The sequence below is a fragment of the Lygodium microphyllum genome, chromosome 21, assembly GCF_053477565.2.
Source record: "Lygodium microphyllum isolate KBCC chromosome 21, Lygodium_microphyllum_v1.1.10, whole genome shotgun sequence".
In the NCBI taxonomy this organism is placed as follows: Eukaryota; Viridiplantae; Streptophyta; class Polypodiopsida; order Schizaeales; family Lygodiaceae; genus Lygodium; species Lygodium microphyllum.
The window spans coordinates 112,975,648-113,002,963 of record NC_141155.1 but is presented as its reverse complement, the minus strand read 5'-3'; the positions used below and the strand labels follow the sequence as shown (position 1 = coordinate 113,002,963).

General features: G+C 40.5%; 1 protein-coding gene across 2 annotated transcripts; it reads left to right on the top strand.

Moving 5' to 3' along the window:
- The first annotated feature begins 351 nt into the window (after nucleotides 1-351).
- On the top strand, nucleotides 352-25,721 carry LOC148018444 (transcription factor E2FB-like). Of its 2 annotated transcripts, none has more exons than XM_087661355.1 (14): nucleotides 352-967; nucleotides 21,903-22,101; nucleotides 22,191-22,250; nucleotides 22,410-22,495; nucleotides 22,603-22,691; nucleotides 22,852-22,903; nucleotides 23,056-23,108; nucleotides 23,187-23,237; nucleotides 23,373-23,421; nucleotides 23,544-23,609; nucleotides 23,709-23,785; nucleotides 23,892-24,114; nucleotides 24,192-24,258; nucleotides 24,385-25,721. In XM_087661355.1, the coding sequence occupies exons 2-14, from the start codon at nucleotides 21,933-21,935 to the stop codon at nucleotides 24,495-24,497; spliced, it is 1,155 nt and encodes a 384-aa protein (XP_087517481.1). In that variant the 5' UTR covers nucleotides 352-967; nucleotides 21,903-21,932; the 3' UTR covers nucleotides 24,498-25,721. The 2 variants fall into 2 exon arrangements, with proteins under 2 accessions (XP_087517481.1, XP_087517480.1); XM_087661354.1 differs by having other exon boundaries at nucleotides 21,918-22,101; nucleotides 24,385-25,720.
- Nucleotides 25,722-27,316: the final 1,595 nt, after the last annotated feature.

The window sequence follows — 27,316 nt, the reverse complement described above, 5'->3', positions numbered from 1 at the left end:
GGCTATGCAATGCATTCAAGTTGTGTTCTATTGCTTAGCGAGCGTAACTTCTGTGAGCTGCCATTCACCAAACCCATGCTACGTGGATGACACTATAGCACTTGAATGCTTTAGCTACGACACTTCAGACCATAATGGACTCACAAGGTAGTTCGTATCCACCTTGGCTTTCAGACAACTCCTCTATCCACTCCTTCGAGAATCCTTTGTCTCCCCTATCCACTCCGAGAATCCTTTGTTATTTCATTTGATCAGAGTTGCACGACACGAGATTTTGAGACGATTGGAATTTGGATATATAATATCCAAGGCCATACGTTGCGCACAGGTATTGAAAAGGTATCAATTGTATTTTCGTCGTTCGCGCCCCGGGAAAGGGGACGCGCGCGTTTCTCCATTCAAAACGCAGTCTCTCTCTTCTCTTCTCTTTGTTGGGCTAGTATCCTGTCCACCTACATAGCCTTAATTAATCCTCTCTCTTTCTCTCTCTCTCACCCGTCTCTGTCGTCTCCCATCCTCCTCCTTCCTGCCCCCTCCTGCCATTCACACACCCTCTCCCGCAACCAATTCTCAGCTTTTTCTCTCCCAACGCCACCCTTCGCTATCCTGCAAACCCTAACTCCTTTTGCCCTTTCTTCCCTTCCATCTTCTTCCCCGCGCGTGTATGTAGCTCCTGGGCTGAAATTCGTGCCTTCACCGTCGGCGAATTGGGCCCCGATTTTATGCAGATCCGACTGGACTTGTGCAACCAGGGTTAGGGTTCTGGCAATGTTGAACGGAGGGGCTGCAAGCTCTCGAGTACGATGGCGGTGGCGCTAGGTTTGCTTACGGCTTTGGGAGATGACATTCATCGGTTCTGTCCATTACCCTCGTTGTACCATCTACGAGGGCTTCAAAGACAGGCTTTCCCTCGCCGTCTTTCGCCAACCCTAATCATGAAATCGGCACCTTATTTTTGACATTTTCGGTATGTTAACCTACTTCCTACGGCGAGGACAGGTCGTTTGAATGTTAAAATTAGACAAATTGTGAGGATTGAAAGAGGCAAGAATACTGACTAGTTCTCAGCTTACCAGCTAAGAATACGAAGTTCAAGTCATCATGCATAATGGTAGTTAAGCGATTCTACAACTTCGTGTAGTGAGATAAGCAGATCTATATGATGGGATGGATGACTTCCATAGAGTAGAATCCACATGTATGAAGCTCAGCTGTGGAGTTGGTACGGATGGGTTGCTGGAGCTGGCCATGGTTGGCAAACATGAATGATGTCATGGCATGAGCGTTCTCCATTGCTGAAGCATGTGGAGACAGTAAAATGCCTAATGTCAGTAAAATGGCTTCCTTGATAGAAACTACCAATTGCCCAGTATGTTTTTGCACACTAGCTGTTTGATTCTTGTGTGTTCACTCCATGGATAATATCGTGGATGTGCTTTAGACAATAATTGCATCCTATTATTGGATGTGTTCATGTCTAAGATAGTACTAGATTCATCCAATTGTGACATAATAAATTTTGGATTCATATTGAGCACGTAAGAGGATTCCATTAATAGAAGTTTATTGATAAGAAGTGGGTATAATAAAGACATGGGAGCAAAGAGCTTTGATAACTATGTTGGAAATGGCATCTAAAAGGGGCAGCAATGGTTTAGGAACATGTTTGATATGGAATTTGGTTAGACAAGTAACATTATTACTTGGTCTCTAGTCATTAGACTACTTATGGCCTTTGAGCTAAATCTTGGTGCTTATGGGGCTTGTTGTGGACTCTTCCAAGATAGAAGAGTTGAAGTGAAATCATGAAAATCTTGAGTGTCATGTTGAGTAAAGTCAAGGAATGCTCAAGAAAAAGAAATAATAGAAATGCCATGTTGAAGAAAGGGTAGATGAATATTTGTGTCGAAACAATAAAGAAAACATTGAGTTAAACTTTTAAACATAAAATTTTAGCGTTTACCATATTTGTGTTGAAATAATAAAAAAAACATTGAGTTACTTTTAAACATAAAATTTTAGTGTTTACCATAATGTAGAAAAAAGATCATGGTGATGCAATAAAAAAGAAAGCTAGTTTATCTTATATAATAAGATTTACTTTCTCTTCAAGGGATATTTACTCTAACAACTTTACAAATGCTAAATGTAACTAGGATGACTCATCTCCTTTCTTAAGGGTTTCGAGATAAGTTTCAAAAACTTGGCTTAGAATAATTTGTAATGTAGAGAAAAGGTTGTATATATTTTGTTTTTAAAAATTATTATTGAGGAAGTTTTATATATAATAGAAATGAAAGGAGTAGTGCAAAAAGATGAAGATTGATTGGCCAAGCTATGAAGATACAATCTTGTATTTTGATTCTCTCACTAATTCATTTAAGTGAGTTGTAAACTCTTTACACTTAACAATGTACACGCATAAAGTTTTTAATGAACTTTGTGTCTAAAACTTCATGTGTTAACAATTAAAGTCTAGAATTTTAGATTGGGTGGTTGTAGTATTGACTTTTTGTCCAATAGGTGTGAATATGTCTCAAAATGTTGCGAGAATCACATTTGAAATCTAGATCCATTGATAATTTCATTAGTACATTGGATTATTTTTGGCTAATAGAATGGGATACTAGTTTATGTATTGTTATGGGAGCTTGAAATATGTTCTTGATCCTAAGCTTCAAGGGTAGATTGTATTCACTATATGGTTAGAAGGTGAGTATGATACAAATTTCTCTATATCTTTTGTATGTTTAGTATGATTTGCCATTTGTGTCATGCTATGTGTGCAGTTTTGATTTATATGGGCATTTTATTGGTGTTATGAGTAATAATGTGCTCTCTATCATGTGTCACGATGATATATATAAAACCATAGTAAACTCATGAAGCTACAAAAGTGTAGCTCAATGTGTCTACTCTTCTCGTAAATAAGGTGATAATGCAATTAGTGGTTGATTGTAGGCTTGGATTTTCTATATCGGGAGTAGATGATTGCTTGCTATTTGCACTCAATATATATTGTTAGCTTATTCTTCATGTTTGAAACTTGTAACTTTTATATCAAAGAAAAACAGAAAAGTTGTATTCGAACTTGAGTTGCTCAAATGTGAGAGACTCTAAATAGCTAAATTAACTTTCTAAATAAGGTTGCTAGCTGCATCTTAATCAAATTAGGGACCAATTGATGCTTGGATAATTAATCACAAGTGAGTTGCTCATTGGACCAAATTGAAGTATCATTATTGCTTTATAACTCAAAATGAGTTGTTTACTTGGTAAAATTTTCAATTTCACGGTATAAGCCTTTAATTTTATGAAAATTTAGTGTTGCTTCTTGTTTCTTTTACTCTATTCTTGCACTATATAGCTTGTATATTATCTATTGTATACTTGTGTCTAATATTCTTTATAGTAGATTTTTTGTGCTTCAATGTCTTTCTCTCTCTCTCTCCTCTCTTTATTTACTCTTTGTCTTGATCATTCGCTTTTGCGTTGCTTTACTTTGATACGGTATCAGAGCATTGAAGAGCTAACCTAGGGTGGATCCATTTGAAGAAGAGATTTCAACGCGATACAAGGATGCATTTTTGGTGTTTAAGAGCAAGCAAGAGGGTTGTGTATTAAAACAAGGTTGAGGTGAGCATGGGTATACGAGAAAAGAGAAGATTTGTTGAAGCTATTGTTGGTTTTTGTTATTAGAGGAGAAAGAAGGTTGTGTTTTGGGCCTCAAAGTGTAGATTTTATCTTTTCATTATCTTTGACAAGTGAAGAAGCGAGATGAGTAGTCAAGAGTCCTTATAGACTATATCCTCAGTTACTTTTTGTGTTTTGTGTAGACATTGTAGATAAAGATGTCTTTTGAGATCGAGACAAAGTTTTAGGTGATTATGAATTAAAATATGCATGTCTTATTGGCCTTTTCATCAGATTAAAAGCTTGATGGTGGAAATTATTACATATGGTAGATCATGATGCTTGCTATTTTAGAGTCTTATGATTTGGTGAAGCTTATTATGGAAGCTATTCATTGTTTTTCTTTGCGAGATGAGTCCAAACTCTCTTCCAATGATAAGGTGGAGTTGGTAAAGGCTCTGTTACATTGGAATAAATTTAATGCTCACATTTGCTTGTTTTTATTTCTCATATATTATAATTGTTATCTCTCATATTGAGCATTTGGCGGTGGCTTAGGAGATATGGTTGGAGCTTGATTAGATATACAATCATATGACTGTTATAAAGCAAGTTTCTTTGGAAGTGGAAATGTGGGCCATGGGTATCAATAAGTTATCTTTTATAAAGGAGCATATTAACAAGTTGTGATGGTTGTAAATATATAACTTTTTTTTCATAATTACCGTCTCATTTTAGTGGTTTCTATTTCACCTTGATTGCTTCAAGGTGATTTGAGTCTCTTTGATGGGAAGAGTTGGTTCCTATGGTCTTGGATCAAGAGAAACAATTGAAAGGGATCAATGTTTCTCAATCTGAGGCTTTGGTTGGTCGGCTCTCTCAAATCAAAGAAAAGGATTGAAAAAATAATGAGGATAAATTAAAGAAGAATAAAGAAAAAGAGTCTACTTATTATATCTATGGCAAAACATGTTACTAGAAGAAGGATTGCCTTGACAAGGAAAAAAACATAAAGAAAAAGAAAGAGAAAATTTCAAAGGTTTTTGAAGCAGAAGTTTTTTTTCACTTGGAGGTGATTAAGGATTTGATCCCGATGGCTTCTAATATTGTGGTGATGGCTCCACATACTTAAGAGTGGATTGTTGATAGTGGTGTCTCATGGCACATGACGTCTTTGCATGGTTAGGTTCTCATTGGTGATAGTTTGTCTATTCTTGTATAGGGATAAAAAAATATGTTTTTAATTTCAAATGGATGAGGTGGTACCTATATATCTAAGGTGCTTTATGTGCTAGCCTTAGGGTATCATCTACTTTCAGTGCATAAGATTTGTGCCATTGGTCTCTTAGTCGAATTTGATGTGGGTTCTTTACCGATTTTTGATTGTGGATCGAGATATGTTTTTTCTTCAGGTTATGAAGAAAATGGAGTCTACAAGTTGCGGTTTTCTTTTGCCTTGATCTTTTTTTTTTTAAAATGTGAAAAATTTAGTTTGAGCATTGGTATGCTCGATTTGGCCACCTTAATTATGACTACCTTCGGAAGGCATCCAAGGGATAGCTTGTTCAAGGTTTGTCGAATATTATGATGAGCCAATAGCCTTGTGTATCTTGCATTTGTGGAAAGCAAACTCATAATTTTGTTTTCAACAAGACTTCAAGATGGTCTTTAATATCCTTAGAGCTTGTTTCTACCAATCTTTGTGGACCGATGAGGACGAAGTCTCTTCGAGGGAGCTTGTATTTCATGCTAATTATGGATGATTATAGTAAGATGACTTAGGCTTATTTCTTAAAGTTGAAGTTAGAGGCTTTCTTTTACTTTAAGCATTGGTTGCTCTTTGATGATAATTGTTTGGGCTAGAAATTGAAGATTCTACGATCGAATAACGGATAATTTACTTCTATTGAGCTTGCTCATTTTTATACAAATTGTGGTATATCTCGAAAAGTAAATAGTTATTTTTATTGATATTTTTATTTACAATAAGTCATTGGAGAATCATGTTAAAAATTTAAGCATTGTTTTACATCTCTTAAGATGAGAGTAATTATTTGCTAGACTATTTAAGTACTAAATTTTTCGTATGAAGCTGTTTTACCTTGGTTATGTTATTTCCATTGATGATATTTGGATTAATCGCGATAAGGCATGAGAAGTGCTTGATTGGTTTATTTTGCGGATTGTAGGGTAAGTAAAATCTTTATTACGTTTAAAAAAAATCATAAAAAATGATGCTTATATTGTTGAATCTTTGATATGTTTGCTTAAGAGTATTCGAAGAAAGAAGAATACCATTAGTCCATTGGTTGTTTGGACTAGTGAGTTTGATTGATGTTTTTAAATATTGAAACAGGTCATTATTACCATTGCATTGATGTTGCATATTATCAATTTGAATAAACCTTTTGAGGTTTATACGTATGTGAGCGACTATGCTTTGGTGTTGTCCTTTATTAGGATGATCGACGTATTTTATTTTAGAGCTCTAAGTTTACCAATGCTCAAATATATTCTATCACCTAAAAGAAGGAATTATTGGCGGTCATCCATGCTTAAACTATACTGTCATTATTTGTATAACGCTTAGTTTATTATTTGGATGAGATCACAATTTACTAAAATATTTTTGTAGTTAGCTTGATCTCCATGGCCACAAAGCGAGATGAATGGAGCTTATGTAAGAGTTTATATTCAAAATTCGCTACAGAAAGCTTATAGCTAATATGGTTGCCAATGCTCTTAGTTAAATTCTTGAAGTTAATGCTTTGTTTTTCTTTGAAATTTTGACTAGTTTCTATCTTTCTTTGAAAGGGTGTTGTTAAAATGGCCTTTACTTTGGTAAGGTTTGATAACTAGTTCAAAAGGGATCTAATAGCTTGGAAAGCTTTGGTGGTTTGGATGCTTGAAAGTATTCCATTCGTAATGGATTAGTTTTTAAACAAAGCAAAGTGTGTGTGCTTGATTGAGACATTCGTAAAGAAGTTTTATACGAGTGTCACAACGCATTGAGTGTTGGACACCTTGGCACACACTAGGCTTTTGTCTTGGTCACTCATTGTTTTTATTAATTGCATCTAAAGAGTGTAGTTGAGTCTTATGTGTGGGAGGGTTTGTAGTGTTTGTTGGGATAAAGGTCCATTTGACCTCTGTGTATAGTACACACACTATTCAGTTGTATATGTGAATGTATCCTTATATGTCCTATGTATAAATACATTTTATTCTTTGTGTATCAACACATTGTTGATACACTAAAATCTAATTGTACTTTCATTCACACACACACATTCTCTTGTTGTCACTCACTCGAACTGTTGCACATTCCTAATAGAGCTCCAATAATTGGTATCAGAGTTGATGGTACAAGCTGATAGTCATTGCACACAGTGTAGTTGTCATTGAGACTGATAGGTCAAATGGGTTGCTAAGGTGCAAGCAATAGTTGTAGGCTACAGTTGCAGTAGAGCAGACGGGAGAAACGGATTGGATATGATAGTTAACAAGCACTAGCAGATAGTCTCTCAACCAATAGGTGATAGGTCCAACGAGCAATGGGCGGGCACTGTGCGTGACGACAGGGGTCCAGCGTGGGGACTAGGTTGTAGGCGCATGCAACAATGGGCAGTTGATTGGTTGCAGCATGGGGACTAGTGGTATGCGTATGTAACAATGGTTGGGCGGTTGATCAAACGGAGTCCAGTGGGCCAACGCTAGTGGGCAGGGGATGTGACAGGTTACACAACTCACTTGACGAGTCAACGGACCCTCCCTCGTCATTTTTTCATCAAATCAAAAACCTTATTTTCTTTTAAATCTCTTTTGAAATTTCTTTCTTTAATTGGGGTTCATGCGTTGAAGCACGAGTCACAGATTTGTGCAAATTTAGCTAAAAAATATTTGGGGCTTTTCTTGGTTTTGATCTAGTCCATGCTTGACAGCAACATTCAGGTTAGAAATTGCAGACATTGCGTGTGGTGATCTTAATTAAATTGGGGATTTTGCCAAATTTGTCAGAATTTTGCTCTTGAGTAAAATTTCTTGACATTGGATCTTAGAAAATTGGGCCTTTTCATGTATTGGTAAAATTTTGCTCAGCTGGGTTAGATTGGTTGATATTTATACACTTTTGGACTTGAGATTTTGGGGCTTTGTGCAGAATTTGGTAAATTTTTGCATTTTTTGCCTTTGTGATGGTTGATTCATGTACAAACAGTAGAGATTTATTACTGTTTGAGGAAGAACAACAATGTGTTTGTTGGTTCAGCTTGTGCTTTTACAATCCAAGGCATTTATTCGTGTTCGTGATAAAATTGTTGTAACTTCTTTTAATTTAGACATCAAGAGTTTTATGGAAATTAAATGGTTTGATGGTCATGGCTTTGACCTTTGAAAAGATTGCATGCAGGGCATATTGTTCCTAAAGGATTGTGAGGATGCTTTGCAAGAAGATAAACCCGCACAAATATCTGATGCAGATTGGGCCGGAGTAAACAAAAAGGTTGTGATTTACATTAAGATGGGTGTCATTGATGACATCTTGACAAATATTAAGGGTTTAGATACATGTTATACAATATGGGAGAAGCTGAAAACTATCTATGAGATCACCATACTTGTTAATTAAGTGCATTTAATGCGCAAGTTGATGGATATGCGATTGGATGAGTCAACGCTTGCAATTGAGCACTTGAGTGTATTTATAGGTATTTTAAATCAGCTCAAGGATGCAAATTCGAACTTTTATGATAAGTTGAGGGCGATCTTTTTGATCGTGACACTACTTGATTCTTGGAAGACCTTGGTGGTTTCTCTCATTATAAACCCCAATCTCTCATATGATGGGGTGAGGGGTTTAATCTTAAATGAAAAAATTAGACGTATGACTAGTAGAGAAGGCAACAACTCAGCTTATAATGTAAGAGGTAGGGTTAAAAAGAAAAATGCGAATGCTAGACAAAGAAACAGGAGTAAAGGAAATGAAAAGGAGCAAAGGAGCAAAGGAAAAGGAGCGAATGTAGGACAAAGAAACAGGAGCAAAGGAAAGGAAAAGAGTGACATCACTTGCTATCTTTGTGGTCGGAAGGGCCACAAGAAATTTGATTGCAGGTATTACAAGAAGGAACAAGAGAAAGAAAAATGCAAGAGACAAAAAGGAGGATAAGACATGCATTTGAGATAGTCAAAGGTAAGTAAAAGGCCAATGTGGCCTTTGGTGTGGTCATAGAGGAGCTTTTGGATACAGAGGTTGATGCATTATGTGCAGTTGATTATGATGTCCTTGTATGTCACATGCAAGCTATGCAAATTACCAAGGCTGATGTGATTGATGCACTTTTGTCAGTTGATGATGGTGTCACTTAGACTTGGATTGTGGACTTTGGTGTCTCTTTTCATGTAGCTCCTTGCTTGGAGTGTTTTGCTATGTTCAATGCAAGTAGTTATAGAAAGGTGTATCTTGGAAATAACCATGCGTGCAACATTGATGAGATTGGCAGTGTACACTTGTCTTTAGACAATGGGCAAGAGCTTGTGTTGAAAAATGTCAGACATGTGCCTAGCGTTAAAAAGAGTTTACTATCTGTTGGTCAGCTTGACTTGCATGGTTACATTACATTGTTTGGTGGTGGTTTTTAGAAAGTGAAAAAGGGTTCGCAAAAGGAACCAAGAAAGGCACTTTGTATTGTTTGCATTGTAAAATCTTGAATGACAAGTTTCTTGCAGTTGCTGAAATTGGATGTCATTTGGAGTTATGGCATAAGAGATCAGGCCATATGAGCCAGAAAGGATTGGATGTTTTTACCTCTTTGAAGAGGGTTCATGGAAAAGGCTCTAAACTTGACTTTTGTAATGAGTGCTAGTTTGGAAAGCAAATGAAAAATTTCTTTTACTTTGGTGTCTCTCATAAGTCCAATGTCTTGGACTTAGTGCATTCTGATATATGTAGTATGCTCGTGAAATTGTTGGGTGGTGTTGTATATTTTGTCTCCTTCATTGGTGATTGTTCCAAAAAGATTTGGGTAATACGTGTTGAAAAAGAAAAGTGAAGTGCTTGTTGTTTTTAAAACTTTTCATGTATTTGTGACCACTTAGACAAGTAGAAAGTTGAAATGCTTGAGGACTAATAATGGGGGTGAGTTCACATCTACTGAATTTAAGTTTTTTTGTAACTTGCATGGAATTAAGAGGGAGCTTATAGCTTTTTACAACCCTTCTTTACATTGCTAATCTCCCTTATGAATTTTAGGGAGAGACACTCAAAACCGCGGTTCACATTTGCAATCGCTCTTCAGTAGGTCTTTAAATGATGGCATCCTTGAGGAGGTTTGGTCTGGCAAATCGACCTCATATGACTTTTTACGCATATTTGGTTGTGATGCTTTTTTACATGTTAGAGATGAGGTGAGGAACAAACTTGACCCAAAATCCACCAAAGGCATGTTCATGGGTTATGCTGATGAGGGTGAATTTGGCTATAGAGTGTGATTACCTCAGTCCAAGAAAATTATTTGCAGCCGTAATGTTGTGTTTAATGAGGCAAAATTGTTGAAAGGTACTTTAGTCTCTAATGAAGATATGAAAAAGGTCAAATTTTAGAATTTGCAGCTACCTATTACTTCAGATAATGAGCCTCATGGTGCTATACCACAAGCTGAAACTGATGATCAGCCAGTTATTTTTGAGCAAGATGATGATGGATAGCAAATAGGAGCACAAGGAGGTCATGGACAGCAAGATAGACTTGTTGATTATGAAAATGCATTTGTTGGTTAATGAAAATGAAGGTATTATATACCGTGAACTATTAGAGTGCAGCGGTGCGGAAGCGTAGGACTGAGAGAGAGAGAACGCAGAGAGAGAAGGGAGAGAAAGAGACAGTGGACGATGAAGATCTGCTGTATAAAGAATGCTGAATACAAAGATATACACGGGCGCAGTGCGTTGGACTGCGTGTCTCCACCTCGACGATGCGACCTGCTGTCCACCTCGAAGTCTGCTGCAGTCTGCACTGTCTGCTGTCTGAAATCTGTGAACAGAGACAGAAAACTGCGCAGCACCGGTCTGTAATTTGCGACAGAGAAGCTGCTGGAAATGTCGACTATAAATAGTCGAAAATTGCCATGAACTGGGGCGCCAGAAATAGAGCGCAGCCTGGAATAAGTCGGCTGCATTAAATGCAGCCGATTGGGCTGCAGACAGTCGGACTGCCACGTGGCAGTTCGACTGCACAGTCCGACTGACTGTGTAGCTGCCCTCCAAAACAGGCTATGATCTCTAACACCCCCTCTCAGAGCTTGGACAGGGCAGAAGCCTGAGGGATCTGGAATGTTGCCGAAGTAGAGCCTGAGGAAGCGCCTTCGTAAACAAATCCGCAAGATTGTCCTCCGTCTTGCAATACTCCACAGTGATGGTCTCATCCAGAAGCTTTTCTCGGATGAAGTGGTACTGAATCTCAATGTGCTTCGTTCGGGCATGAAAAACAGGGTTCCTTGCCAAGGCAATGCAACTCTCATTGTCACATCGCAGCAATGTAGGACGAGTCTGGGGGCACCCAAGCTCCTCCAACAATCTCCGAAGCCACACAACCTCGCATGTGGTGGAAGACGCGGCCCGATACTCCGCCTCAGTAGACGAAAGGGCTACCGTGGGCTGCTTCTTGCTACTCCATGAAATAACACCTGCACCCAAAGTAAAGCAGTAACCTGTAGTAGACCGCTTGTGGTCCACGTCACCGGCCCAATCCGAGTCGCTCCAACCTGCAAGTACAAGATCTGACCCATCTGTCCCTGCGGGGTAATGAATCCCCAAATCAGACGTCCCCCTCAGATACCGAAGTATCCTCTGAGCAGCCTGCCAATGCACCGTCTTAGGTTCACTCATGACACCTGCCAAGAGCCCAATAGCAAAACATAGATCAACCCTGGTGTTGAGAAGCCAAATCAAGGACCCTATCAACTGTCGATAGCGGGACGCATCCGCCAAAGGAGAAGCTGAATGGGAAGTGGCCTTCCAGTTCGGAGCCATAAGTGTAGAGAGGGTCCGACAATCTTCCATCTCAAAAGACACCAAGAGCTCCTGTACGTATCTCTGTTGGGAGAGAAAAATCCCCCTCTGAGACTGATAAATCTCATGGCCTAAAAAGAAATGGAGTAGCCCCAAATCCGTCATCTCGAACGTCCGATGTAAAGCTGACTTTGTCTCCTGGACCTGCTGTACATCATCACCTGTGACAATCAAATCATCAACATATAATACAAACAGCACACAACCATCCTCGGAAGTGTGAACATACAGCTGCGGATCGGCCTTGGACCGCCGATATCCCAACTGAGACTGGAGGAACGAATCAATTTTCTCGTTCCAAGCTCGCGGGGCCTGCTTGAGGCCATACAGGGCCTTCTTCAACTTGTAGACTTTCCCATCTGAAGAACCAAAGCCAGGAGGCTACTCAACGTAGATCTCCTCCTTCAAATCACCATTCAGGAAGGCAGACTTCACATCCAACTGATAAACAGACCATCTCCTATGGCCAGCCAAAGCAAGAACAGCTCTAATGGTTGCCATACGAGCTGTGGGGGCAAAGGTGTCATGATAGTCAATCCCTGGGCGTTGGGCAAAACCCTTAGCAACAAGGCGAGCCTTGTGCTTATCCAAAGTACCATCACTGAGATATTTGGTCTTGAAGACCCACTTGACTCCAATCACCTTCTTCTTCGGGGGGCGTGGCACAAGTGACCAAGTGCCATTCCTCTCAATAGCCTCCAACTCAGCTTCCATAGCTTTCTTCCATGGGGCGGACTGTAAAGCCTCCTTTACGGAGGTGGGCTCTCGGTCTTGCATAACACGGGACATCAAACAATAATTGGAGCAAACAAGCTCCGAAGAATGCGCCTGGTGCCTCCGTGACCGCCGCGGACCATCCTGCGGTCCCCACTCCTTAGGAACCCCCTCGATCCCTGAATCACGGAGTGTGTCACGAGCCCAGCGAGGAGGAGGCCGAACCTCCCCTCGTCGTTCTCCATCAGCAGAAGACTTTGGAATATCCACCAGTGGTAACTCTTCAGGGGTGTCCGGTGGAACAGTAGACTCTGTGTCAGAAACAGAATCATAATCAAAAGGCACGGGCTCCAGTGGAACTGTAGAAGGAGCCCAACTCTCCCCTGGATCTCCAAGAAGAGATGCTTCTCACTTGTTGAAGAAGCCGGAACCTCCACAAACCGAACATCACGGCTAGTGTACACATCCCGCTTGACGGGATCATACAGGCGGTAGCCTTGGGACTGGGAGCTGTAGCCAACAAATACTTGTTTTCGAGAAGCCGCTTCAAATTTATCACGGTGAGCCTTGGGAATGTGAACATAGGCATCACACCCAAAGACTCGAAAGTAAGAAACATCTGGCTTCGTCCCAAAATAAGCCTCAAATGGAGTCATTCCTTCCACGGCCGAAGTAGGGGATCGATTAAGAATGTGGACTGCAGTAGCCACAGCCTCGACCCACAGAACCTGAGGAGTTTGTCGGTGCTACATCATGGTGCGCGCCATCTCGATCACACTGCGGTTCTTCCGTTCTAGAATACCATTTTCTTGAGGAGTATTGGTATTGGCAAACTCCTGGTGAATTCCTCTATCTGCACAAAACCGAGCAAATTCATTAGACACAAATTCACCTCCCTTGTTGGATCGCAAGGTCTTCAACTTCCGGCCTGATCGGTTCTCCTCAAAGAGAAGCCAATCCTTGAAGTGCGAGAAGGCTTCTGACTTTAGTGCCAAAAAGTAGGCCCATGTCATCTTGCTGTAGTCATCCACGATCAGCATGAAGTACGAGCTCCCACGCAGGGACTCATTCCTCATAGGGCCACATAGATCTGTAGATACTAGCTCCATCGGTGAAGTAGACTGCCGCGAAGCGGTGTGGGGAATGGCATCTCTATGATGCTTCCCCCGTATGCAGGAGACACATGGCTGCTGGCTCACCACTATACCCGGCAACCCTCGAACAAGCTGTCCACGTGACGCCCTCCGAAGATAGTCATAGTTCAGGTGACCAAACCGAGTATGCCATAACTCAGACTGTGACTGTGAGGTAAGAAGAAGAGTAGAGAGGGCAGTGGAAGACTTCAGTTTGTAAATGCCGTTCTCCTCATATCCGGATGAGAGAACCTTTCTTGATCCACGATCAAGGACTCGCACAGTAGAACTGTCAAACTCCACCAAAAGACCAAGGGAGCAAATCTGATGAACTGAAAGGAGATGGTATCCTAATCCTGGTACATGCAAAACCTCTGAGGTATGGGTGCCACCTCGTCCATCCGGAATAAGCTGCATCTTACCCTGACCTGCAACAGAGACTGAAGAGCTGTCTCCAATGAGAACCTGCCCACGCGAAGGTCGCAGCTGGGCAACACCATCTGATGAAGGAGTCATGTGTTGTGAGGCACCACTATCAACAATTCACTCTCGAGCTTGGGGAGCCGTCATCGCAGCATCAGAAGCATTCAGTGAAGCGTCCTCAATGACAACTAGATGTAGAAATGCAGCTGATGAGGGTGCAGCCACCGCTCCAGAATCCTTGGTATCCTTCTTTTTGGTGTCCTTCGTGTCTTTGTCAGGGCAATCCTTCTTCCAATGGCCAGTCTTTTCACAAATATGACATGTGGAGTCTTTGTCCTTGTCCTTCTTGGACTTGTTATTCCCTTTCTTTTTCTTTTGGTCCTTTCCCTTCTTCTGAGAGGCTTGACCTGTCAACGTCTCCGACTTGGAAGCATTCTGTCCCTTTAGCTGTTCCTCTTGGTCCAAGACCATAGGAACCAACTCTTCCCAGCGAAGAGTAGACTCTCGCCCTGAAGCAATAAGGGTAGAGTAAAATGTACCGAATCGTGGCGGCAACTGGGACAATAGTGTGATCGCCATGTCTTCGGAGGAAATCGGCTTTCCCGCATTTTGAACCTGCATCTGAAGCTGCTTTAGCTTGTTAATGTGTTCCCTTAGCGAAGAAGACTTATTGACGGACAAGGTCCGCATCTGTACCTCCAAAGAAACCCTCTTCATCAGGGTCATCCGATTGTACATTTGATCAAGCTCCAGCCATATCTCACGAGCCACCGTCAAGTGCTCGATATGAGCGATCACGGCTGTAGTGCATGATAGAAAGAGAAAGGATCGAATCTTGGCATTCAGTTTGTCCCAATGAGATTGGGCCTTGGCCAACTCCGCACGAGCATCGGAAGAGAGTTTGGACTCATCTCTTACCGAGGGCCGGTCAATCTCCTCCTGTACCAACTCCGCCAAATCATAGGACTCAAGGATGGCCAACATCATGACGCGCCAAATGCGGTAGTTGTCGCCGTCGAGCTTCTGATCTGTCGGAAGAGCCGGTAAGACAGGCACCTTTCGGTCCATAATCGCCTGGAACTCCAGGTCCATCTCTGTAGACATCTTCACCTGCAATGCCTTCTCAAACGCAAAAGCAGCCCCCTCTGACTGGGTAAACTCAGCCTGCTAAGGCTCTTCCGTGTCCCAAAGCTTCTTCACCCGCCGGAGGCGATGAAAAAGCAAAACCTGCACTTTTAGGTTGAAAACTCAAACTTTCTCCGCGTCAAGCAGCAGTAAACAGCAGCAAATCCACCACCTGTACTCCTTTCCTGTGCGCCCACACTCGTTTCAGCCTTGTTCCAAGGCGCAGCCCTCTTGTTTGCCCTTAAACGCAAAAAAACGCAAATTTGTGTTGCGATGGAAACTCCTCTTCAGGTTGATTCTGTGCTCAGTCAGCCCTCAAACACTGCTCTGATACCATGTCAGAGTGCAGCGGTGCGGAAGCGTAGGACTGAGAGAGAGAGAACGCAGAGAGAGAAGGGAGAGAAAGAGACAGTGGACGATGAAGATCTGCTGTATAAAGAATGCTGAATACAAAGATATACACGGGCGCAGTGCGCTGGACTGCGTGTCTCCACCTCGACGATGCGACCTGCTGTCCACCTCGAAGTCTGCTGCAGTCTGCACTGTCTGCTGTCTGAAATCTGTGAACAGAGACAGAAAACTGCGCGGCACCGGTCTGTAATCTGCGACAGAGGAGAGTATCCAGACTGCTGGAAATGTCGACTATAAATAGTCGAAAACTGCCATGAACTGGGGCGCCAGAAATAGGGCGCAGCCTGGAATAAGTCGCCTGCAGCCGATTGGGCTGCAGACAGTTGGACTGCCACGTGGCAGTCCGACTGCACAGTCCGACTGCACAGCAGTCCGACTGATTGTGCAGCTGCCCTCCAAAACAGGCTATGGTCTCTAACATGAACAACATACTGAAAATGGCATACAACAGCCAATAAATGCTGAAAATGACATACCTCTAGATGTAGATCCTATTCTTGAAAATGTAGATCATTGGGTACGTAGATCTACAGGTGTAAGAAGGCAACCACACAGGTTTGATTCCTCTTTGCATTATGTGATGCTTACAGATGAGGCTAAGTCTCTTACATACAAAGAGGCCAAGTCATGCCAATTCAGCAATAAGTGGGAGCTAGCTATGCAAGAAGAGATTAAATCTTTGTATGCTAATGATACTTGGGATCTTGTGTCATTGTCCAAAGAAAGAAAGCCTCTTTTAAACAAATGGAAACAAAGTAAAGACAGTTGATGGAAAACCCAAGTACAAGGTAAGATTGGTTGCTAAAGGGTATGCACAGAGAAGGAAGGGATTGACTTCCAAGAGGTCTTCCACCGGTTGTGAAGATGACCACACTACGTGTGCTTTTTGCTCTCATTGCTATATTGGAGTTGCACCAAATGGATGTAAAAACAGCTTTTCTGCATGGTTACATTGATGAGGAAATTTACATGAAATAGCTTGAGGACTTTGTAGTTCTTGAAAAAGAGCAAATGGTGTGTAAACTAAAATGCAGCTTGTATGAGCTGAAGCAAGCACCACGGGAGTGGTACAAAAGGTTTGACACTTTTATGCTATCTCATGGGTTTATACGCAGCCATGCTTGCAGATCATTGTTTGTACATGAAAAAGGATATAGATGGCAGCCCCACCATACTTGTTTTGTATGTGGATGATATGTTACTAGCTGGGAAAAGAAAGACTAGCTTGGATGCTCTCAAAAATCAGTTGAAATTAGCCTTCTCCATGAAAGATTTGGGGAATGCAAAGCATATTTTGGAAATGAGGATTTACAGAGATAGAATGTAGAAATTGTTGTTTTTATCTCAAGAAAAGTACATTGAAAAGGTATTGGACAGATTTAACATGGTTGAAGCTAAGCCTTTTGGGGTACCCTTACCTCCTTACCTTAAACTTAGTAAAGCCAATAGCCCAAAAGATGATGTGGAAGCAAATGCTATGAAGGGAGTCCCTTATGCATCAATTTATGGCTCTTTTATGTATACTATGGTTGTTACTCATCCAGACATTGCTCATACAGTGAGAGTTGTTAGTAGGTTTATGTCAAATCCTGACAAAACACATTGGGAGGTTGTCAAGTGTATTCTTCGGTACCTAAAGGGTATACAAAGAAAGTGTATTTGCTATGGGAAGGTGCACTTAGTTTGCAGGGTTATTGTGATGTAGACATGGTAGGTGACTTGGATACTCGTAGATCCACCAGTGGGTATGTCTTTACAGTTGTTGGTGGGGCTATTTCTTGGTGTTCCAGTTTGCAAAATATCGTTGCACTGAGTACTATTGAAGCTGAATACATATTAGCTATTGAAGCTTTTAAGAAAGCTATATGGTTGAGCAGATTTGTAGAGGATCTCGGCATGTCTATGGATACTGTAGTTTTGGGATGTGATAGCCAGAGTGTTGTGTATTTGGCTAAAAATGCCATGTATCATTCACGCACAAAGCATATAGATGTGCGATATCACTTTATCAAAGAGATTTTGGAAGATGGTTCGCATTGACTAAGATCAAAACATAGGACAACCTTGCAAATGTTCTCACTAAAAGTCTAAGTAGAGCTCAGCATGAGTATTGCATACGACTAGTGGGAGTTTGTTAGAGGTTCACTTCGGACCTTTAAGTGGGAGGGTGTTGGTATAAAGGCCCGTTTGACCTCTATGTATAGTACACATGCACTATTCAGTTGTACATGTGAATGCACCCTTATGTGTCCTAAGTATAAATACATTTTATTCTTTGTATACCAACACATTGTTGGTACACTAAAATCTAATTGTACTTTCACTCTCTCTCTCTCTCTCTCTCTCGTCGTTACTCTCACTCAAACTGTTGCACATCCCCAGCAGAGCTCCAACAGTATCGACTTAATAAAGTTGAGTAGCACAAACAGATGGGGATATTGCATCCTTTGCAAATTTCCGATAGAAAATCGAGTAACATTTTTGTGGATTTTGTAGGAGGATTGCTTCGTATGAATTGACATCATTAGGCAATTTGGGTTGTGATCGACCCATTGACAAAAATGGCTCGATTTATTTCTATAAAGATGATTGTGAAAAGATGAGTCGTTTGGTCTCTTTGTCGAATGTCTTTATAGACTAAATGATTGCTCGATGAAATAGTCAATGATTGGGATCCTAAGTTAATTGACAATTTGTGGCAAATAGTTTTTAAAAACTAAAAACTTGATTGTCCATGTTCTCGAAACATCTTGAAACCAATGGACATACTAGTAGGACAAATCAAACCATGGATGATATGTTGTGTGCGTATGCCTCTCGAAGGCAATCCAATTAGGAGTGTTACTTTTCTTAGATTGAGTTTGCTTGTAATAGTGCTAAGTGTTCGGCTATTGGTTATAGCTCATTTATGCTTTTGTAAAGCTATGAGTGGAAATCACTGTTTGTCATAGAGCTCAAGGGGATGAGAATGTAGTTCATAGTCAACTTTTTGGACAATATGTAAGGGATGTTGACAATTGCTAGGGAAAGTATCAAAACGGCTTTGGATTGTGTCATGTTTTATGCTAATCAACATTGTACTCCTAGAGAGCTCCAAGAAGGCATGTGGGTTTACCTTAAAGTTCAAAAGGATTCTAATTCAATGACTACTAGCAAATATTATAAATTGTTTTCAAGGTATCGTGGCTCTTTTTGGAATACCTATAAGGTAAGTAGCATGTTCTATGAGCCGGATTTACCTTGGAAATCCAAGTTCACCTTGTGTTCTACTTGGGTTGCTTGAAAGAACGATTGGGACAAGGTGAATCGATTGTCTTGATTGAGAAAGTCTTTTGGCTTAAGGATATTGCTCATTATGTTTCACTCGAATCCGAATTGGTTCTTAACCTTAGGACTAAAGGGTCCTATCGGTAGACCATTTACCTTGAGTATTTGATCAAGTGGAAAAATTGCTCCGAGGTGGAGGCTACTTGGAAGTCTATACGTTCATTGAAGGGTCATTTTCCTCACTTTGTCCTTGGGGATATTCTTAAGGACATCGATCATTCATAAGGGGGGAAGTGTTATGGTCTTAGACATTCGGATGGATGCTAGTAGTATTGGTCACCTTGGTCATAAAATGACTTAGTGCGAATTGACTAAGGACACTTCAAGGCTAGGGCAATCGAGTCCCTTTTATAGGACTCAAGGCTTTATTGTGAACACTCATTGTGTGATCACTACTGTTGGACTCTTGGCCTATTGGCCGATGCATCCATACATTGGGATGCCAACCCTTGGGATGTGGTCATGACCGGGAGTGTTGCTAGTCCCCAGGCTCAAGGGTGAGCCGCTTGGCTCTTTGGCTGGGAGGTGAGTCTGATATCTAGTCCCTTTTATTGTGAGTTTGGCTTGCATCCAGTATCACGTGCATGTTGGATTCTAGGGGTACGTTTCAATAAGCTTATCCCGCATATCCTCCACCTTTTTGATGTGATCCTTTATAGAAGGAGATTCATCAATGAAAAGCGTTTTGGGTTTCTTCTTGAGAGTAATACAATGGGCAAAGGTCTTTTGATGGTAGAGGGAGGAGAGCTTCATTCACACCTTTGCTGTCATTTGCTATTTGAGTACACGAACAAGGGCAGATTTTGTAGACTCATAAAAAGAAAGGATTGAGCTCAAGAATTGAGCCGATCCTAGAGAGTTGCTTGGTCCATAGTAGGACCAATGGTAGGATCCTCCATGGGTCGAGGAATAGCAGTAGTAACAAAATCCCAAATATCAAAGGTGTTAAGGATGCACTCCACTTTGCATGACCAAAGGGAGGACCCGTCAAGTCGATTCTCTTTGGAAGGTAAAATTGGCACTTGTACAGAGGGTGCCATCATGGTAATATGAGGGCTAGAAGGGCGAGCCCTATTTGAAACAGTAAAGAAGCGGGAGGAGAAAGATGCTCTGATCTTTGAGACTTGCTAGAGTGATTTTGCTTTTTGGAATGAGGCTCTGATCATCGTTCTTTGTGTTGCTCTTCACGACGGTCAGATTGGTGGGAACGCTTGTCTTTAGAGGAAAAGAGTGTAAAAGGGCGCTTGGGCAAGCGAACCATTTCCTATGCAAGCATTGCCCAAGTGGTACCATTGGATTCATGCACTGCATCCCTTTTTCCATTACATCTTGCATCGCCCCTTGTATTGTCCTATGCATCGGCATTGTGTTTATGTGAAATAGGGTACTTGGAAGGTATGAAAGGCTATGAGAGCAGGCACCCTCCAAGGTGAAAGCCCTTGCATTATGTGTGAAGCATCCTTTCCTTTTACCTGGCAGAGAATGATTGACTCATATCTGTAATTATGCTTGCAATAATAATATTCCCTTATTTCTGTCTTAATAATAATATTTAGAAAATTACCGCCACTGACACATAAAAGAAATGGAGTTGGTTGAGCATTGAAGATGACCTAGCAAATCACAACATACTTGTTTTTGCCTAATTTGTTCAGATTTATTAGTATGACCATTGAGTTTATACTGGCCTGCCAACACTGCTAGATGGTTACCACTCATTCATTATGTGTTCAACTTCTTGCTTCTTCAGTTAGAGCTCTCCATTATCATTTTTCCAAAATGAGTTGCTAGATTTTCTTGTGTGTAGTGGTTAGTTTGTTCTTCAGGCTCTTTTGCCTGTGTGGAATCACAACACATTATGTGAACTTTGGATGGAGATAGGCATATCCCAGTAGCATGCGATGCTTCATTCCAGAAGAGTCTTGTGATTGATCCAGACCTAGGGATATATGCTTGGTGATTGGACTTGAGCATGTAGCACTTGAATGTAAGGAACCTTTAACTCAAAGATTAGACTTGGGTTATCATAGGTAGAGCCATGACTCATGAGACAATTACAATGTTGAAGAAGTTGCACTGGATGCAATTATATGAGACATATTTTTATTTGTATGCTGTCTTTGAGATATGGACCTTGCTTGAACTTTTCTTGCTTGCGTACAAGAAAGGTTTTTGGTGATAGCCAGGTAAAAGCCCCAATCATTATGGAGCATAAACTCAGAGTTGCGATCAAGCTGGTATGTTTGGGTTTTGCAGCAGCTGCTACTGAGTAATTTACCCAAGTATTGGCCTTTGATTTCAGACAAATCGGTTTTATAGGAGTCAGATATTTGGCTGTCCCAAAGAATACATTTTTTTGATTGTTTCAAAAATTGGAAATTTTGATCTTTATAGAAGTGCCTCAGTCCCAAGATCCCAGATATGAAACAGTTCTTGGAATCTAACACCATTTGAGGCTGGCTTCTTGAGAAAAGCTGTTGTGCACAAGGAAATGTGAAGAGCCTCATGAGACTCATCAAGGAAAGCTGGAAAATGTACGAGAAGCCAAAAGGCCAACTCAAAAGCTTGAAAGAGTCTCCCAACAAAGGCAGTAGGCTCTGCTTCATGTATTATTTCAAATGCCAGATATTCCTGGTCCTATGATAGGTAAAGTTGTTGCTTCTCATCATTTTCTAAGGAGTTGAGGTGCTATGTGTCTTGACCTGGTAGAACTTCTGAGGCTTCAGCAATTAAATAACAAATGATAGAGTGGTAGCTTCTTGATTTTCTAACTAGCTAATTATATGCATGGATCAAGAAGTGTAAACTTGCTTTTTGCCCTTGTAAACTCCTCATACCTAAGCAATTTTATAGATGGGTATTTACTTCAGAGTTGAGGCCCCAACTTGTTTTTGGGGGGGTACCAAATTTGAGATACATGATTCATGTTGCTCACTGTAATATGTAATCACTACTTTCTGGTCTCTTAAGTTCAAAACTTTGAAAGATGTGGTGTTTACAGGTAAGGAAACTCTTGGTCTTGAAAGGTAAAAGGTAAAAGAAGGTAGTGTTTTGACTAAAAGTTGAGAGCAGGTGGTGTTTTGACAGGTAGGAAACATTCTCATGAACGAGGCTAAACAGATGGAGTTTAATGCATGGCGTTCTGATGAGGGACTTCCTGATGTGGATACTTATGGAAGCTGTGCGGCTACTCCTGCAGGGAGAAGGGTCAACTCTGCCAGGCCTACTAGAAACTCAAACATGGGGCCACAGACACCAGGGTCAAATGCAGGTGATTTTGATGCATATTTGGTAGGTTTCTCCTAATTGTTGTTTCATTGAACTGCCAATAATCAAAGCCTGAACTTTTCAATGTTACAGTGTCGCCTTCTAGAAAGATCCGTACACCTGTCAGCAGTTGTCGTTATGACAGCTCTCTCGGTAATGAGCTGTTGTTTGGAGCTAATGCATCAGACAAATTGTTCTTAATTGAGAACGATACCCAAGGCCTACAGTTCGTGGGTCCTCTTAGAGGTGCCATTCTTTATGGCCTTTGAAGATATCTAATACAACTTATCTGCTTCTTGCTCTCTCCCTCAGGTTTGCTCACAAAGAAGTTTATAAATTTATTAAAGCAAGCAGATGACGGGGTTCTTGATCTTAACAAAGCTGCTGATACGTTACATGTGAGTTTGGATTCCCAACTGCTCTTCTTGAATTTTACACTGGCCTTTTAGCAACAGAAATGTAAGACTGAAGTCTTGAAATATTCTTGATTTTTGCAATGTTGTAGGTTCAAAAACGCAGAATTTATGATATCACAAATGTACTTGAAGGCGTTGGATTGATTGAGAAGAAACTGAAAAATAGGATTCGTTGGAGGTAAGATTCTATCAATTGATTGCCTATTTTGTTGTCGATATCTTTGAAAAATGCTGTAGCTAAAGCATAGCTTTAAACACTGCTACATTTGTAAATTACTTTGGTACGCCCATTCTAAACTGGTATCACATTGAGCATGTTTTCTGGGGTTTCGACACAGGGGTGTGGGGGCTGCAAGCACAAAAGAAATGAATGAAGCCAGTTTCTTACAGGTCAGTATATGACACTTTTGAACTGCAAAATTGGAATGCTCACAGCAAGTGCCTCAAGTAAGAAGAGGAAAATGCTTGCAACTCTCGCACCTGTTAGTCAGTGCATTATGGCATAGTGTACTTTTATCAATCTACTCTAGTGATATTACTAGGTGGAGGTAGAGGGCTTGCGCTCAAAAGAGAGAAGGCTGGACAGTTGCATCAGGTTCTTTCTCGTTACTCATTTCTTTCTCAAAATGTACTTTTCTAAAACCTTGATAATTTATGATTGCATATTGTGCAGGGAAGCACGTGACCGGCTAAGGGTGATAAGTGAAGATGAAAACAATAAGCAGTATCCTTCTGCCTTTGGTTGTTTTTCAATTCTCTTGAAGGATAGAAGATTGGGCTGAAAATGGGGCTAGGTAAAGATGGAAAAAGTCTTTAAAGGCTCTGTAACTTTGCTCAGGCTTGACTAATCCTTTTGTAGATGGCTCTATGTTACCGAGGAAGACATTAAAAGTCTTCCCTGCTTTCAGGTAAGATGTCCTTTTAAGACGCAGTTGTTTACTACTCACAGTCCTCTACTTTCTCAAATGGACTGGTTTTTAAGGAGGGTTTTGAACGACCTTCATGACATTATTTATGTTCTGAGTGTCAGAATGAGACCTTAATAGCTATCAAAGCACCACACGGTACTACACTAGAAGTTCCTGATCCGGATGAGGTAGTCTTGGTTTTGAATTGTTTAGTGGACGAATTCTGAAATTTTGTTGGTTTTTTCTCAGTTGTCATGAGCATTGTAACATGTTTTGCAACCTTGCAGGCTGTTGAATATCCCCTAAGGCGATATCAAATACTCTTACAAAGTGCCATGGGGCCTATAGATGTTTATCTTGTTAGGTACTGGTGTCATGCCTTCAATTTTAGTGAGTCTTATCAATATTTCTCTTTTCTTCAAGAAAACAACTTCAAACTCAAGACTCACTCAATGCAATTTGAATGATAGCCGATTTGAAGAAAAATTTGAAGGGATGAATGCGGCTGAAATGCCTCAAGAGATCACTACTGCAGCTGTAGGGACTTTTAACACTGCGACACCAATGGCTCTAGAACCTGGAATGGCAATGGGCATGGAACCAGAGACTTTAAGTGCCCAATCATTATGCTCGGGTTTCAGTAGTCCCCAGGATGCTTGTGGCATGATGAGAATAATACCTGCAGAAGTGGATGTGAGTACAGTTTGTCAAAGTTATTGTCCATTATAACTACATGGTCACTGATGATGTGTGTTTTGCTGCTCTTACAGGCTGGTGCTGATTACTGGCTTCTATCTGGTGAGGGTATTGGTATTACTGATATGTGGAGGAGTGATTGTATCCAATTTATTTATTTTGAACTACGTGGGGAGTTGCATTTTGTACTTTTTATCTTCTGGGTATTAGCAGATTGACTCTTCAATACTCTTGAAAATTTGACTGTTTAACCTTGACATGCGGCATCCCCCAAATTTATGTGGGACGAAGATGTGAAGCTTAGTGTAGCTGAGTTTGGTATTGAGTATGAGTTGCAACCTCAATCTCCAAGTGCTGTTCAGGTCTCTTCTGGGAGTTAAAATTGCAGGACCTGTGAAGTACATGGAAATGGGCCATTGTCATTTTGTATGGCTGTGTAATGCAGTGTACACTTCAAGCATTTGTAACATAACTATCCTGATCATGGACCTGGGGTTTGCTCAAAATCTCTTGCACCCTAGTGCAATCCATCATTCTTGCAATAAGATTGAGGCAAGTATGTTTGTGGTTCCCTTTATAGGCATCTAAACAGGTGGAGACCTTGTACACTGCAAAAGTCAGGACTGAAGCTTCTGGAATAGATGCCTGGGAGTCAAGCATATCTCACAAGAGAGATCAGTCCACCCATTTGCGGATAATTGTTGTAGAGGACAAGACTGGTCCACTGTGCACAAGGGATTTCAGCTGTCTGGTAGATTTCAGTAAGGAACTATGTAGATATGTCAACTTGTAGTCATTATACACAGCTATGTATTCATGTCCAATTATCACCACTGTATTAGCGAGGGGAGGGTTTCCGAGTCTGAAGTGAGGTCCTTCTTGCAAATGTTCCCAGTGCAAAGTCATCCCTTCATGGTGAAAGTGGGTGCTCCAAGGCACAGGTTACTCCTCAAATCTGCAATCAAGACTATCAAGATGTATTTACAGCAACATTTTGAAAGGGATTCTAGGCGGGCTATAATCTTTTGTATCAGAGTGGTGAGGAGGATGGACATCAGGCTGTTATAAAAATAAAACCCTGCTTAGGTATAGCAAATTGTAAACGTGAAGGGCAGAAATGACAGCCTTCATGTTCCAGTTGAAGGCGAAGTACCAGATGGTCTAATGACCGGTCGCAAATGTTATCAAGTGCAACAGTATCGTATGCCTTGACAGCTTAATACCAAGGTTTTTGACCAATTTTGCGAGGTGCATCTCCTTAGTTGTTTTGGTCCATCAAAGTGTTGTACCATTACAAAATTGATCAACAGGAACAGGGAGGGCAAGTCAAAGTGGCATCTGCTTATATCAACAGGAACGACCCTACACAATTTGAACGGTTAGCTTCTTTTGATATCAAGCGTCCGAGTCTCTGCGGAGTGCTACCAAACGATCGAGCGAAAGCCATTCATGTAAAGGTCTCTACATGTAAGGGCAATCATTTAAAAAAGATGTGCAACTGCAAGGACAAAATGAAACTATTAAAGAGATTGAATAGAGAAGTAAGGTGATACTTATTCGAGCGTCTACATGATAAAGGATTTAGAATAAAGCGAGAATGGATCAGGTGTCTACAGAATATTTTATTAGTAAATGTGGGCTAAAGCATTTAAAAAACAAAGCAAAGCTCCAACCAAATCTAACCTCTATACAAAGGAACCGTTACGTGAAGGTCGAAGTAAAACTTATATTTCAAGGAATTGCACCCACCCTAACAACTACTGGGAAGGAGTCATAAACATAAACTTTTGTTAGTTGCATACTACAAACTTGTGCGCCTTGATCTTGATGCAAGATTCCAAAAGCTTAAGACTCCCTTTCATGTTGCTCTAGTGTAACAATTTGGGCTTGCACTAGTTAATTGGCATGTAACGAAGAGTATGAAGAACCATCTAGGGAGAAGCATGAAATTAATTCCAGAGTCAACGACAGTGAGATTTTCTTCCATTTGTTAATTGTGTCAAACTTCTATTGCTAGAGCATACTTGTCTCCTTGTGTGTGTGTGTGTGCACTTATAAACAAGTTATGCTTTATGTAAGGGGAGTCTTTTCCAACTTTTTGTGTAAAATAGCATATAATAACGTTGTCCTCATAATAAACATCAACTTGGGTGAAAGCGAGATGAGAATGGTGATGGAAATTTGTGGGTAGCAACGATATAGATTAGATCCTCGAGCAAATAATAATGAAATTAGGGGAGTTACTAAAAGTTCTATCTAGAAATATATAGAGATAACTTCCTCTTCCTCATTGTTGTTGCTTGAATTGGTCAAGTAAAGAATACCCTTTTGTTTTTTTTAAAACCTTGTTTAACTTATTAATTATGTAGATTTTGAGGGAGGGTTAGTTTAATTGGTGGTCCGCTTGTCATTAATTTTAGAATAAAGGATGATTGTATATATTAACACAAAAATTGCAAATGAATTGAAAATCATTTATTACTTCTACATGGAATCCGTAGGTTAGTTAATGTAATGTCATCAAGCTCAATGAGTTGAAAGTGTAGTCTTGTGTTTTGATTTCTCTTACCACTTCAACAACATTTAAATTCTATTGAAGAAAGGCAATTGCTTCATACTCTAAGGCTTAAATTCTTGTACTTGAGGGGTCTCCCTAAAGACATGGGTCTTTGTATCTAAGATGATAAATGCTTTAATAGATGTGTCAATATTTAGATACTTCTCTTTAGATGCCTTTGCAATGATTCTTACCTAGTAGTACTACCTCAACATCATTAGCATTTGAATATCTTTAATAGATAAAAACCTTTTTCCATGGATGGGGTAACCTAGAAGTGTTGAAACTTGGATGAGTAAAGTTTTCTTTGAGCCATGAATGCCATTTTTCTCTTCAATAACAATTGTCTCCCATTGTTTATTGAAGTCTGTAGATCCATGTCTACCTCTAAAGTAATTAGAATAGCATATATGGTTAACTAAAATGTATCTAGAGTCGAGTTAAGTAGCTAAATCATCTAGAACTATGCTTATGGTTCAAAAGGATTTTTAGGCTTAAAGAGTGATCGTGGCCTAACATTGCAACTAGTTTTGGCCTATCCAACACGAAGAAAGTTGCTTCAAAGGTTGAACAATGTGTTGTAGTGCTAATGAGCAAATATTCATGTGGTGGTGAAGTTTGGTTTCTCCTATACTTGAAAAG